Raw genomic sequence first — 16066 nt, 5'->3', positions numbered from 1 at the left:
CTTGGGTCAAAAAAGCAAAAAAGTACCTTGTAAACCTTAAATTACCTGATCAGACAAAAGTAGTTAGAGGGACAGAAGGAAGTGACATGAGAAAACCTGGCACATTAACACCACAAAAAAACCACTAAACCCAAACAAAAGCAAAAAAACCCACAGCCTCCCCCTTCTCCAGGACTTCTCTTCACAACTGTTTCATTTATGTTTCAAGAGTGTAGCAGAGAGGTGGGCTAAATCCAAATGGTTTAGATAACCAGAAGATCCCCTTCCTACTGATCACTACCCTAGCGCCTACGCAGTTCACTTGTGGTGACTCTGATTGAGGGGTTTGTTTGTTATCTTCTTTGGCCATAAACTGGCTTCTGTGCAACATAATTTGCAGTAGCAAGGCAATGTTTAGATAGCAATAACAGGAACATAAACACAGGTCGTGAAGATCAAAGTTGTCCCTGTAAACTATATGGTCACCTCTGAATTTCATGCCTTCGGAGGGCTCTGCTTCCCTCATGTTCAGTGTTCAGCCCTATAAGTAGACTGGCATGCACTGAAGGAAGGTACACGAGTGTGTGGGGGTGTGAGACAATCTGTCTCTTTCAGTTTACATCTCATCCTGATCTCTAGTAATTGAGCCCCAAAGCATGAGTTTAACATCCATTTCAATTTTTTTTTGTTGTGAATAACAAGAATATCCAGATTTGTTCACATTATTCTCAGGAACATACAAACTGCTTGAGTCTTGCCAAGTTCTTGTCTTTAAATAACTTTCCATGGCAATGAGTTGTACAGCTGTTTATAAACATATTATATGTATACCACCTCAATTACACAAAGCATGCAAGCACTCTTCTTATTCTCTACCCCTTCTAAACTTCCCAGGCTATGGTAAATTCTCTAAGATTCAAAGAATTTCTACCACCTTCTAGAGAGAACCAGACTGGCATATTTGACAAGCCTTCCCATCTCCTTTCATTTTATGCTGTGACATGAAACTTGGGTGCTACAATCAATACTTATCTACTTTGCTCTAGACTGTTTTTTATGCTGTGATTACCACTGTAATAACTATGCTCTTTTTTGAGCCAAAGTGGGTATCTTTAGACTGTCAGGTGGAATTTAGGAGAATACAGACTGTTCTCTTCTCTATCAAACAGCCATGCTGGGTTGAGGTTGGGGAAGTTGTATCAGGAATGAGATACCTGCCAGTTTTATACAAATCTCACACTCTATGCTAGGAGAACATAATTATTCAGTCCTTAACTGGTTATGCTCAAACAGTAAAAGCAAGTGAAGTAAAGCTAAGATGAGCTCAAAAGCAGGCATTGCCTACTGTAGACTATCCCAGTGGATTCTTTTCTTTTCTTGGCTGTGTTAGTCGTTACCTTGTGCATGGACCAGGGATAACAGAGCATCTCCTAACATAACTAGCCATACATGGGTAGGCTGCCTGTGGTAGCCCACACAGAACATGTCAGCATGATAAATGATACATGACCCTGCACTGGTACCTTGTCCAGGCTGTAGTGCCGCTACAGGAAATGTGATTAGACTGCACTCAGAAAGGAAAAAAAAAAAGTCATCTATTCCTTTGAAGGCCATGGATCATGTAGGTTATGAGTTAATATTAAGGAGAAGAAAACAACAGGATAACACCCACTCCTCATACAAAGTCACAGAGGGAAGAATCTGGGTCTTGTCCCTTTTTTAAGAGATAAGAGACTATAGCATATCCCCTAGTGAAATATTTCTAAAGCTGCGTAGGAAATCATCAGCACTCATCCTCACTCCAACTGAATAAATCAGAGTTTCCTAACAAATCCAGTTCAGAGGGCTGCTATGGTCTTTTCCATGGTTTATCATCACAAACTGGGATGGCAGAAGTCATAGGGCACAGCAGGCTTAATAAGTCCATAGTTGTGTCCTGATTCACAAGAAATGGTGGGACTATGAGCAGGGAAGTGCAGGAGATGTTGCTGGAAGCTGCATGTCAATAATCCCAAAAGAGGCTCTGCTGTCTGGAAGAGAAGAGCTAATGAAGCTGTTCGTGTTCCCAGGCAACGCCTATGAAAATATCCACAACAAGTTAGACCAGGTTGCCAGTGTCCTACAGCACAATAGCCTGTTGGATAAAGTAGAAAAGAGTCTAGGTGACTCTTTCCACCTCTGTCAAAGCCCAATGAGTCCATCATCTGAAAAGCAACGGAAGTGGAGAGCAAGGATTTGCATCATTCCAAGGAACGTCATTCCTGCTTTCATTAAATTCAAGATGATCTATGTTGTCATTCACCATAATAAAGTATTTTCCCCTTACCTGACTGCCTTCCTTCCAGCCACAGCCACACTTCAGCTATCTCACAGGCTAAGGAGATGGCTTTTACCTCTGGATTGCTTCAGGGCTTGGGAACTTACACTTGATGCAGAAAAAAACCTAGTTCAACTGCTCACTGAAGGACCAGAAAAGGAAATGATACAGCATTTTATAAAGCATTTTTTTTAACTTTCCAGGCTATGATCACTCCTGAGGTCCAGAAGCTTTTAAATGAACTATCACGTGCATCCCTGCTGCCTTTGCCTAAGTAGCAACACTGCTCTCCCTTTGCATTTGTATCTTCCACTTCCCAGTCCACAAGAAATAAATAATTTCCGTGATCCTAACTCAAGTAATTAGCCAACAAACACTATTGATGAAGTCAATGAATGAAAGAAGCAGTAGACAAATTCGCTAATGAACTCCTAGAGGAAACTACATAAAGAAAAAGTAATTTGTCCCTCTCGCCCCCCAGTGCTGGTTTAATTTCACAACCTGTCCATTCAAAACCTCCTACACAAACTCAGTAACGGTTGTTCTTCCAGTTCTGCAGTCACGAGTTTAACCATGAAAAAAATCCAAGGAGTGAGAAGTATTTTAGAAACCTTTATAATGATCTAAAATAGCTCTTCAGTGCATAGCAGATGTCTTCAAAACTAGCATAAATGGAGCAAAAAATGCTTTACAGTTCTGGAAAATGGAGATTCCAAGATAAGACACGTTTCTAACTGCAGCAGCTCTGAAATGGATTTGGAATTTATATTAATTGTCAACCTCAAGGAAAACATTTAAAAGAAGCCCTTCTGTCCCTCATTTTGGGATAAATACCTTACTGGCCTACATGCTGTTCAAAGACCTGAGGTCTACCTGAAAGCAGTTCCTCTATACCTGTAAAAGATAGCAGATAGGTCAAGTTGGGAAAAAAAGAAAAAGAACAACAAGCATTTGGACAAGACATGGAGGTGACAGACTGGGGACTGACTGTCCTTCATCCCTTGTTCTGGTTGGTTAGGAAGTGGGTGCTTGGCAGGCTTTGGTGTAGAGGAGAGAACTGATGATGTATTGGAAAAGCATCAGTGAGATGGCACTGAGGGAATCTAACAAGGCACCTATGAGACACATAGCATGGGAGAAAAAGTGTAGAGAGACATGCTGGAAACCTGAACAGATCCAGGAATACCGGCCCTGGAATCAAAGAGGGGATGGGATTCCCCAATCCTGTTGTTCACCAGAGGGGATAGCCAGGATGAAGAATTGCTCTGAGGAGATTTTTTAAAAGGGAGGAAAGAAGCCTGTGTTTCATGCACTGAGTAGGTGGTACAACTGGAGAAAAAAACACAAAGCACGAATATGCTTTGGGTTTCATGAAGATTTAAGCTAGCATCCTTGAAGCACCCTTAACTTGGACAATGTTAGGCTGTGCTCACAGAATAACTAGAGAGTGTCTCCTACTTGACTACAAGAAAGACTTAGATGGAGGATTGAATCTTAAAAACAGAGATGCCAGAACTAGAAGATTCTACGTAGATAATTAAAGCTCAGAAAAATATGTTCTGTCTCCTTATACATGCAAATGGCACAGACATGCTTAATACTGAAAACAGGAGAAGAGGAAAGTCAGGTAGTGATCAAGACTAGTGTTCCCCTCATCAGATCTGCTCCATCCACCTTGTCCTTGCAGCCTTTCCCCATCCTTATTCTTTTGGTATTGCAAGAAATGGGCAAGAAATATAAACTGCCTTTCTGGCTTTCAGGGTTTTCTGTTCTACGTGAAGTGAAGAGGGTGGTTAGCAGGACAGTAGCATTAAATTTCCAGAGGGGAGGCTTTGAACTCTTCAGAAGGCTGGTTGGCAAAATCTCATGGGAGACAGTACTTAAGGGCAAGGGAGCCCATGAGGGCTGGGAGCTCTTCAAAAAGGAAATCCTAGCAGCTCAGGAGAAAGCCATCCCCATGTTCCGGAAAAAAAAGCCAGCAGGGGAAAAAAACAGCTTGGATGAACAGAGAGATCTTGAGTGATATCAAGAAGAAGAGAAATGTTTATGGGCTCTGGAAGAGGGGACAGGCCTCTTGGGTGGACTACAGGAGGGAAGTGAGATTGTGTAGAGATAAAATCAGAAGGGGTAAGGCTCAACTAGAAATCAGATTGGCAAAGTCTGTGAAAGATAACAAAAAATCTTTCTATAATATAAAAATAATAAAAGGAGGACTAGGGAGACCATACAGTCCCGATTGGACGCAGAAGGAACAACAGTGACAGGGGATAAGGAAAAGGCTGAGGTACTTAATGCCTTCTTTGCCTCAGTCTTTAGTTGTAAAGAAAGTCGTTCTGTCTGTGTACAAACCCGGGAGCTAGAGGAGCAAAATGAGGCTCCCATCATCCAAGAGGAGGTGGTCAGAGCCTTGCTAGCCCGACTAGACACCCACAAGTCTATGGGGCTGGATGGGATTCATCCAAGGGTGTTGAAGGACCTGGCGGATGTGCTGGCCAAACCCCTTTCCATCATCTTCCAGCAGTCCTGGAAGACTGGGGAAGTCCCACTGGGCTGGAGGCTGGCTGATGTTGCGCCCATCTACAAGAAGGGTCGCAGGGAGGATCCAGGGAACTACAGGCCTGTCAGTCTGACCTCAGTGCCAGGGAAAGTCATGGAGCAGGTGATCTTGAGTGCTATCATGAAGCACATGCAAGGGAACCGGGTGATCAGGCCCAGTCAACATGGGTTCACAAAGGGCAGGTCTTGCCAGACTAACCTGATCGCCTTCTATGACAAAGTCACTCGGCTGCTGGATGAGGGAAAGGCTGTGGATGTGATCTTCCTGGACTTCAGTAAAGCCTTTGACACAGTTTCTCACAGCATTCTGCTTTGGGAACATGATACAGAGGAAGAGAAACCTAGCTCTTCATACCGTCTTATTGATAAATCTTTAGGGAGAGAAGGTTTCTTTGCAACCCAAGTTACTAACCCCATGGAGTCTGACTACTGAAAGAACATTCTTCTTCCAAGCTTGCCATGTCCTTAAGAGTGGAAAGCACAGTTAGACAGCAGAACAAGGCTAGTAAGATCTCCTTTATTCTGTCTCCACCCTGCTCTTCGCTTACCTTGCAGATCAAATGTCTTCTTTACTCACCACTCAAGACACAGGGACACTATCTGCTGAAGTGGAGAGAAATATGAAAACACCTGTGCCACTGTGCCTCTTCCTCATAAGGCAAATCAGTGGGAAGTAAATTTCAAGGTTTTCAGAAAGAACTTCTTCTATGTAAGATCTAAAGAGAAATCCTTTCCCCTCTCTCTGGCACCAGCAGTGTTTTGTCTCCACCACCGTGCTGTGCATTACCAGCAGGAGAGATTGGGACAACTAGATGAAGACCAAAGCTAAACAGAATTACAGGTCCAATTCTGTAGAGCATCTACTGAAGTAATTTCATTTGTTCCCTCAGACAACTGGATTATTGTGCCTGGGAAATCACACTGCAAAACAATCTTGTGGTGCATTCAAGATTCTCGCCACTTTTTTGCAGCTGCCTTTACTGCTACTGAAATTTTCCATTGATGTTGGAAGAGAAGGAAACTACTGTACAGTTTAAAAATAGCCAGCAGAGTTGAGTCCAGTTGGGTCTCTTACCTGTTGGGGTGAGGTGCCTCCAGGTGATGACAGGCTCAGGACGCCCGTTTGCCATGCAAACCAGGGTCACGTTGCTGCCTTCATTCACGGTGATGTCCGAGGAGATATTGGAGATCTTTGGTGGAACTGTGAAGACAAAATAAAGTTGGACCTGGTTATCTAGACTTCTGGACAGCAGTCTGTCTGACTCATTAACCTACCTATCAACCAGAGGCAGTCACAGACTCCTCTCACAGGCTACACTCCTCATTACTACATGCGCTTCTGAAATTATAGCAGAATAATATGCACCACTGCTTCAAGAATCTGCAGGTAGAAATGGCCTTTGCAGCGACTGTGACACTTGGTGTTTGGACGGGTTTGGGAGCCTTCATAAAATAACCTCTGAGAGCTTCCCTGACTGTCCCAAGGCGGCACAGAAGACTCCAAGCATTGTCCCAGCTAATTTTGACACTCCAAACAGTCCCAGACGCAGTTCCACATCCTCTCACAGGGTGCCAGGCCTCAAGACACTGACACAGTGGGTACACTAGTTACAGATACCTCCCACCAACAGACGAAATTCATACTGCTAGTCACGACCCTGCTCTGCTGCTCACGTAACAAGGGCTCACCAAAACTGAACCAGAGAGCTGTTAAGCTAATTTCTGTTGTGAGTGCCGTGATGACATAAGAGGCAGGGAGGTGAGCCATGACTAATGGGATTTTGCTGACAGTAGCACAGTAGTGACAGTGGGAAGGTTTCTGCAACATCTTTCAGCAAAGAATGATTCCCTACAGGCTGTTCACAGTAGATGTCTTCTGGCTGACTGCACCTCATGTGGCACAGCACCAAAAGCATGGTAGGGTCTTGAAAGATTTACAAGACTAGCCATAGCTTGGGTATTTAGGATCCTTAAAAACCTCCCAAGATGACTGAGTTGGTGTGATGGGACCAAAGCAACCACACCGGAATCTGAACAGATATCTCCAGGTGTGGAGCGCGCTGGTGTATTGGCCTCCAAGCATATCAGGCTGTTGCAGTCTCTTTGCTCTCACATCCATGTCACGCATCCATGCTCCACACTCTAGAGGTGGTGAGGAAGTATGACTAAAAAGGAATTTATTTATTTATTTATTGCCAGCTTCCAAATTTGTGTGTAGCGAGGAATGAAACAACATTATTTTCTGCTTTGCTTACCACAGAATAAACAGACAGCAGCCTCCCCTCCCCACTCCTTGGCAGGAGTGGTTGATGGCCGTTTTGAGGCAAAGAGCCAGGTGGGGAAATGGAAGTTAACCCTGAAAAGAGCAACTCACCAATTCCAGCTGTGTTACTGGATTCACAGCAGTATTGTTTACAACGCATTGCTCATTAGCCCCTCTTTGTAGGCCCCAAACTCATGGACAAGGCTTCAGCATCTATGATCATGGGGCCCCCTTGGGGGAACAGGGGCTCCCAAGCAGGAACAGGACCTGTTGAACAAGGTGAGGCAGAGGTGTCTTTACCAACAGCCTCGGTCACTTAGGCAAGAAGGGATTCAAGATAAGCACATTGGGGAAGGATTGCCATAATCTGCTAAGTGACAGCACAGAAGGCAATGGAAAATTAGCTGGAGGCCAACTTAAGAGGGAAAGCTTTTGCACTCCCCTTGTGAAAGCAGGTCAGCTGAGGGCCCACCTCAAACATCTGTGCACCAATGCAAGCATTGTGTGAAAACCCAGGAGGGATTAGATGTTCATTGAGATTCACAGTGTTATAAACCCATTGGTATGGGAGACAGTGGACAGTTCTCAGGACTGGCAGTGCTGCGTGGGACGGATGCAGTTTTTTAAGGAAAGACAGAATGGAAAGGTGAGGAAATGGGACACACTCTTTGCAAAGGAGTGGCTGGAGCACACCCAGCACTGCCTTCAGTGGTGAACTAGCTGGGAGCTTAGGTGAATGGATCAAAGGATTTCACAGTGTCAATCCCACTGGTTGGTGCCTGGTACCAACTGTTTGATCAGGAAGAGGCAGGGGACGAAGCATACTTTAGAAAGACAGCAGTTTTATAATCACAGGCTCTGGTGAGGGACTTCAACCAGCCTGATATTTTCTGCAAGGGTGAAAATGCTGGGCTCAAGCAGTCCAGGAGATGTGGAGATCCAACAGACTCAGTCATGAGTTAGCAGTGTGACCTTGCAGCAAAGACGAAGCATCATGGGTTGTATTAGTGAAAGTGTAGCCTCGTAAGTGGAGAGAAGTGATTATATCTCATTATGTGTTGCTTGTTAGCTGAAGCGCTACATTAGTTTTGGGCTCTCTCTCCAGTACAAGAAGGCCATAGACATACTGAAGTAAGCCCACTAGAGAGCTCCCAAGATTGTCAAAGGCTATAGCATGGGATGTACAAGGAGAATCTAAGACAGGTGGGTCTGTTCAGCCTGAAGAAAAGAAGGCTGAGATATTTATTGCTGGCTACAAATAGCTAGCGAGAAGGTGCAAAAAAGATAGAGGTAGGCTTTCCTCAGAGGTGCATAGTGAACAGTGAAAAGCAGCAGGCACGAGCTGCAACATGGGGAAAATTCTGACTCAAAATGAGGAAAAAGCTTTTACTTTGGGGAGATAAAGACAGGAACAGGTTCCCCTGAGAGGTAGTAGAAACTTCATCCTTGGAGATATGCAAAACTCACCTGGATGAGGCTCTCAGCAATCTGCTCTAGCTGGCACAAGGAAGAAAGAAGTGAACTTGGAAGTCAGTTTGCTGCTCAAGTGCTATAGTTGAAAGCTGATCAACTTCTAGAGAAGCAACCAAAGCAAGGCATGCTGGGGGGATTGTTGACTACATCAGGGTCCCCTTCCCTTGAGTGAAGAAATTTCAGACTAGGGATACCTGCTTAGCAGCACAATACTGGGTAAAGCAAAGCACAGCAGAAAATCACCGCTTCCTCTCAAAGCAAAATCCCCAGACAAAACCAAGACCTAGTACATTTCATATTGGTGATACACTCTGAGCCATCAGCAGTGTGTCTGCACATGCAGGAAGAGGTAGGAGGCAACAGAACAAAACAAAATAAATATTGCTGGACAACTCCGATGTTGTCAAAAAATTTGATCTCACCATATCAAAGAGTTTCACTGTGATCCATTTTGTGCCTCCTTCCCCCTTATCACACACCCATTCTGAACGGCAAATGCCTGGCAGGACAAAACAACAATCACACAGTGGTCTCAGAAAGAGATGCTTGTGGCTCTGTGTTTCATGGCACACCAAAGCAGAGGCGGCTTGCAGCACCACGCTGAGATTTGGCTCAGCACCGAGTTGGCAGGACTCCAAAGCACTTTATGCTTATCCTTTCTATCCCATCGGATGAGGGTAGTCCCCAGACTCACTCCTCAGGACAGACAGATCCATCACTCCAGCCAGCAGAGCTGTAGGCTAGGAGAGCCCTGCAAATTTTTGTGCAGAAATCCCAATCACTACTCTTACTATAGGGAACAAAGCAACTAAGAGGGCCAAGTCTGTCCTGTAGTAGCACAGATAACTATAGCACATACTGTTTCAGATCTGAGATCAACATACATCGAAGAAAACAAGGTGGGCTTAGGCTGGGAAAGAACAACAGAGACTGCTATTTTTGCAGTTGTGTCCTAGCTGCTCTGCCAGGAGACACCAGCAAGGTGATTTTGGAACGTTCTCAGCACAGATTCTCTAGTCTGCTGGCAAACATGGGTAAGCAGAGCCCAGGAGTAGAACCATTGGTAGACAACATTTTGGGGGTTTTATCTTAACCTCAGGAGGGCTGCATTTGCATCAGGAGGAAAAGCCATGCAACGAACCAAGGACTAAGCCCAAGCATGTCTAGTGGATGGAGCTGTAGGCCAGTCTGAGGTCCTACCAGAATGGTGTGATGATAGCCAAGAAAACTGAGGAATGAGCAACAAAAGCAACTACAGGGTGCCAGCAGCAGAGCTGCAGACAGGACATTTTGCACCCTACCACTTTCTAAAGCTGTCAAGTCATTTTAGTCTGCAGAGGATCAAGTAAATTCAGCAAGTACAAACAGATTTGACCATGCAGACCAAAAGCCCAAGGGGGGGAGGATATGTCCCAATGGTCATATTTGGCCTGCCACTTTTTCAGATGAAGGAGCAAACAGCATTCAAGGCTGAAATCCTGTTCAGTATGATGGCTGGTTCATTTCAGCTGCCACCTTTGTCAGAGGGCAAAGAAAGGCTGAGAGGAAGGGGAATAGAGCAGGAAATAATTTCCCTGTGAATTTAAAACCTAGTTTGGTGTCATCGGCTTAAAATTTGAAACCCACTAGCATTAAAAATGACTGGATCTTAGTGGACAGTAACTTCACTCAGATAAAAAGCCAGAGACTCTTAATTTTCAGTGTGTCAAGCCAGTGTGTTAAAATGCCAAAACTGTCACCACCAGCAACAGCTAGCATTGCCTCCTTGGCACTTGTCATTACTTTGCACACACCTTTTTAGGACAGTCTTAAAATGAGAAGCTTTGACCTTATTATTTTTCTCATGTGTGGGTTGTGTTACGTTTTCACAGTTCCCAGACTGCTGGAATGATTGCTGAGAATAAAACTTCTTGGGACAAGGATCTTCTGGGTGTCACAGCCTCCATTTGCCCAGCCATCTCTTGTTGACCCTTAACTGGGAAATCCATTTGTGTCTGGCCTCTGAACCACTAGCACAGGCAAAAAACCCACAGCCTGCAGACCCAAAGTAGGTGAAGCACTGTAGTTAAACAGCGTTTTCAGTTGTTTTTTCATATTCAGCCTAACAAGTTGGTCCTCCAGGGAAGACAAGGTTGCTACTGGACAATTCAGGCTCCGGGGTTACTTCTGGGCTCTCTGATACTACTGAAGAGGACAAAATTGCCAGACATCTCCCTGCCTTTCAGAGTAAATGTAACATGGGTTATCCATTACCCTATGCTTAGGATCCCCCTGGATGGGGCAGTAAGCAGAGACTAATGTGATAGAAAGCATAGTTTAGCACCCCACTACTCCATCTCCAGAGAGGCAGGATGCCCTACTCATGCCAGGGACTGATGGAAAGAGAGGTGGAAATGAGCTCTGACAAGAACGGCTTGAAATTCACTTATTTGTTTCTTCTACATTCCACATCTGCAGAACAAGCCTGATGCCAGCTCAGCATCTCATCTTGTATGCCAGTGATGGTAAATAACAAACTCCAAACTAATGAGCAGCCATTCTTCTTGAGAAGCTCACACTGGAAGAGCGGGTGGCTTGCTAGGCAGTAGCTGGACAAGGGCAGAGATGCTGTGGGGTGCCCTGGGCTAGGAAAGCTGGGGGAGGCTGCAGACCAGGAGGAGTGCAAGGGTAGAGCTGGTGCAGGAATTCAAGCCCCAGGCAAGGCACAGTGACAGAGGTAGGTAGGACAGGCTTGCATACAACCTCCTTGCACCAAGCTCGTTCTAGTTAATTGCCGTCAATCTTTCACTTTCATGACAACTGCGACTCACATTAATTTAAATAATAAGAAAGACTGAGACATGAAAAATAGAGCACACTCCCCTAGCGCAATCACTGTTGCTCTCAAGATGAAAGCAAGTGATTTGTTTCCACAAAACATTACCGTGTCTCAAAAACACCCTTTATAGCAGTTATTACAAACTAGCAGCCACATACAGGAGACAGCAAGGAAATCACAAACAAGAGAACATGCAAACATCTGCTGTTGTTATCCCTGCTTTTTATGACCAAACCTTTCAGAACACGAAACTCCTCCAGAGATATTACCTGGGATCATATGGGCAGGCTGGATCCACTTTATCATTCAAGGCTATGGAAGGAGGCAAGCAGTGGTGCTATACCCCTCATCTCCTAGTAAATGAGTCAGCCCAGTGGTTAAGAGGTGCAAGTTCACATCCAGGAGGCCAGCTCCGGAGTACCTTTCCAGGAGTGCAATGGGGGATTGAGCGAGAAAGCATCAAGGCCACCCTTGCTGAAGGGTATAACCAGTAATGCTTCTAGAGGTCTTTTCCTAACTTAGTTTATACTGGAAGTGTCCATGCCACAGTGCACAAACAGTCCAAATACCTGCCTTTTGATCAGAACATCTAGACACAGCACAGGCTCGAAGTGGCAGAAATAGGAAACACTGCTTAGCATCAGCAGTACTTCTTTGCAAGGGGTACTTTCAGGCACAGGGCAGCAGTTTCTGGCTGCTGCATTGGTTGCACTCTGCGGATATCTGCACAGGAGGAGGGTGGGTTTGTAAGACAAGGGTAGGAAGCACAGGACTAGGAACTTGAATTAGGTATGGCAGGATGAAAAATACGAAGAAAGAGATGTGGAGACATAGTTGGAAGATGGCTCTGAGCCCTGTAAACACACAGTTTGAACACGAAGTTCAAAATGAGATAGGCTGACTGCTCCCTATGGGCAAATAGAGCTTTGCATAAGACCTTCAGATGCAGTCTAATACTGTGGGTCTGCTACTCCTCAATCTGAAATTACAAGACTGCTTAACAGTCATGTATTTTCTCAATAAATCACAAAATGCATTAAAAAAATAGAGCTCATATCCCCACTCTACAGCCTAAGATACACCAAAAGCTATTTAATCCCTCCAAGACACAGAAGCAAATAGTTCTGAAAATAAGAAAGCCATAAGCTCTATTTAAGTGCTCTAACTACTTATCCCAAGAAGGGCACCTTGGATACAAATGGAGAAACTCACCGTAACCCCTTCCATATATCCTCATTAGTTAGCCACTTCCTCCAGCCTATTTACCTTCCTGTCTATTGGCAAGTAGAACCCCCATCTGCTAGAAAAAATTAAGACTTCCACCCACTAATCCACAGGAGCCCCTGGCTTTCAGGGCAAAAAGAAAACATCAGGACTTCTCTCCAAAGTCAAAGGAACTTTGCAGCCACTAAAGCCCTCTGCAGGTGCCTATCAATTAGCCTCGAGAGTTCTCATTTCCTTGTCCCTAGCTCCCAATTAACAGCACTTTGCAACAAACACCAAGACGCTAATAAGCCCCAAGGCAGAGGTAGGGGGGACGCTGACCATCATACGGCCCTGAATACTATAGAGTTAACACCTTGCTCACCACGATTAGGGGTCCTTTCCTGGGGCAATTAATTGACAGCAAATTGGCCTCATTAGTCATTGTTTAGTTAAAGTGTTTAGTGGGGAAAGAGGGCCTGAAGAAGGGGCTGAGCCGCTAAACACAACTAAATGGTTTAATTTCCCTCTTATGTGTGCAGCAGGCTAATCACAGCTCTTTACAGCCCTAACAAGAAACAGCTTGTTGCTGCTTAGGTCTGCAAAGGGAGCAAGCAGAGGGCTGGAAAGCAAAATCCAGCTACCCTTTGGGAGGTAGAATGCTAATGTTCCTGAAGCACTGTGAAGACAAAATGTGACATGAGACCAAAGATGTGTTTTTTTATGGTCTGATTCATGCCTTAGCCAGAGGGAGATGAAGCTGTGACCAGGGCAGGAGGGCAGAGAGTGAAGTTGTTGAACTTCATTAAAGAAAGTGGACTCTGAAACATCTTTCTGGCCTTCTGCTCTGCTAGGCTTGTTTGACCCTGCTAGTGCTTCCCTTGGCATTAAAGCTTCTGGTGAAGGAGAGGAAAATGTTGAAGGCTTGTTGTTTTAGTTTGCTTTTTGTTTTTGTTTTTTTTTTATTCCCCTGGGAATCAAAAACCTCTCAAAATATGCTACAGTATTTTTACAATGTGTAAAAACTGCTTCTTTCTACTGTCTTAAAGGGAGTAGCTTGCCACATGCATACCTGGTGGCCTATAGGGAAGGGTTTATCCCAGAGAGATGATAGAAACCAGTGAAGAGATCTGCCGTTCTCAACCCACGTGTGCCCCCATGCCGCTCCGCCCCATTGTGGCAGATCTCCATCCAAGCATTGCTGCAGATGCCAAGAGAGTATGGACGAAGGAGAACAGGGGCTGCTAGCTTGGGCCTTGCATCTTGGCGAGCTTCCCCCACCGTGCAGCTGAACCTCACCCACTGGGAAACCACACAGGAAAACATTTAAATCCAGATGGGGACTGCGTGCATTGCAGTGACTGGGAGCAGAGAAGCAGAAAGGATGCCGTAAATTAAAGCCATGTGGAAAGCCCTCCCGGTGGCTGAGCTGGATACTGTGTCGGATTTGAGAGCAAGAGCTGACAAACCAAGCCATTTTGTCTAAAGGAAGGCTCTGCCTCATTCAATATACAGTTAAGTGTCTAGACTATTTTTCTGCATAAAATTGCATGGGAAACACTTCCAGTATGTTGTTTCTTAGCAGAGAGCAGCATGGAGTGTAAACCTGTTAACACTGTCCTAGCCATGAGCTGTTGGAAGAGTCAGCATAGCACTGGGCCCTATAGTTCACACTAATTCCCACTGGTTTTATGTTTGTTTAAACTTGTCTCCATGGAAATTGTCAGGAAAGAAATTGTTTCACTTCTTGACTGAGAGAGAAACAGTAAGAAAAAAAAAGCTTAAGTCTCAATCCAGCCTTGTTTTTCAGTGCATGGATGCGACATTGTAGGACAGGGATAAAAGCAGTCTCACTCCTGCTCCTAATCCAGCACCTCAGTTTTAAACTCATACCCCAGCCTTTTGCCCTAAAGCAGTTCCAGCTATAAGCCTGAGTCCCAGCCTTGGCCTGATGCTATTTCAGCCACACCTGGATTTTTTGGTGTCCCCTGGCCACGCACAATGTCACAAACATGCTTTTTTGGTTCCTAATGCAGCCCAGGAGAATGCGTGGGAGCTGGGGTTGTTTAGCCTTGAGAAAAGGAGGCTGAGGGGAGACGTTATTGCTCTCTACAACTACCTGAAAGGAGGTTGTAGAGAGAAGGGTGCTGGCCTCTTCTCCCAAGTGACAGGGGACAGGACAAGGGGGAATGGCCTCAAGCTCTGCCAGGGGAGGTTCAGACTGGATATCAGAAAAAAAAATTCACAGAAAGGGTCATTGGACACTGGAACAGGCTGCCCAGGGAGATGGTTGAGTCACCATCCCTGGAGGTATTTAAAAGACAGGTAGACGAGGTGCTCAGGGACATAGTTTAGTGGCAGATAGGAATGGTTGAACTTGATGATCCAAGAGGTCTTTTCCAACCTGTTGATTCTATGATTCTATGCAAATGAAAGCACAAAGCACAAGTCATATGCACGCCTGATAGCCCCTTATCATCAGATTTGGACTTCTGGATGTGAAGTACTTGTTCCTTGCTCCAAAGTTCTTTTTCTTTTCTGTTAACATATTGAATTACTGCTGGGACTGCAGTGATCCACTCATCTGTGGTTCATCTCTTTAAAGGACAGCTCTATGCATTTGCCACTCATGCTGCTCCAGTTGTAAAACTGACTGCAAGGCTTTATGTCTAACCCTCCTAGAGAAACCTGCTGTGAAAACACAGCCTTCTTCACAGGACATTTGTAAACAACAACAGAAGTGTTTACTCTTGGAATTCCACTTAATCCTAAACACCTTCAGGACTACAAATGTACACAGCTTTTGGTCTTTGTTTCAAGTGTGTTTATATATTCCTTTAGACTGTTTTTTAAATCTAGCAAGTATTAACTTATGGGACTTAAACAATGTAAGATCTTTTCTTCTGCAGATATAACCGGCCACCCTGGAAGTGAAAAGTTGTCCTCAGTATCCAGGTCCTCCAAATGCAACTCTTGAGAGTTTTGTTAAGAAAAACTTTTTCACTGAAATATTAAGCATTTTGGATGTTCATGGTATGCAGTGAGTCCTAATACACAGCCCTTTTAGGGCTTGATTCAGAGCCCAGGGATCTCCTGCTTTGATGTTAGTGGCCTTTGGACACACTCTTATACAGCAAGAATGGATGATGGCTTCAAGAAGTGTTGCAGACATAACAGAAATGATTTATTAGCCAGCTGACAGAAAAAGACACATTATATATTTAAAACTGAGTCCTTGGTTCCTGCCTGTTAACTCTCTCTTTGGGAAGTAGACTAGGGAGCATAGGCCAGGTACGGGAAGAAAGTATGGAGAAAAGTCTGTGTTATTCCAAGATAAGAACTAGAGGTTTAGAGAAGGTTTCTATGTGTTAGGAAGATGATTGGGATTTTCCTGATTAGCAAAGCAAGGGAGGAAGTCAGTTTCAGCTAACACCTTGTTGTGGGTGAAGATGACATT

General features: G+C 44.7%; 1 protein-coding gene across 3 annotated transcripts in view; it reads right to left on the bottom strand.

The window, feature by feature from the left end:
* LSAMP (limbic system associated membrane protein) overlaps positions 1–16066 on the bottom strand; it is a 1019327-nt gene that overhangs the window by 108380 nt on the left and 894881 nt on the right. For all 3 annotated transcript variants that reach the window (XM_069867324.1, XM_069867316.1, XM_069867333.1), the window contains one exon: positions 5928–6053. In XM_069867324.1, coding sequence (XP_069723425.1) covers positions 5928–6053 — 126 coding nt within the window. The remainder of the gene's footprint in view (positions 1–5927; positions 6054–16066) is intronic.

The sequence above is a fragment of the Phaenicophaeus curvirostris genome, chromosome 1 (genome assembly GCF_032191515.1).
Source record: "Phaenicophaeus curvirostris isolate KB17595 chromosome 1, BPBGC_Pcur_1.0, whole genome shotgun sequence".
NCBI classification, from domain to species: Eukaryota; Metazoa; Chordata; class Aves; order Cuculiformes; family Cuculidae; genus Phaenicophaeus; species Phaenicophaeus curvirostris.
Note: the sequence above shows the minus strand (reverse complement) of the source record. Positions and strands in the feature narration are given on the sequence as shown.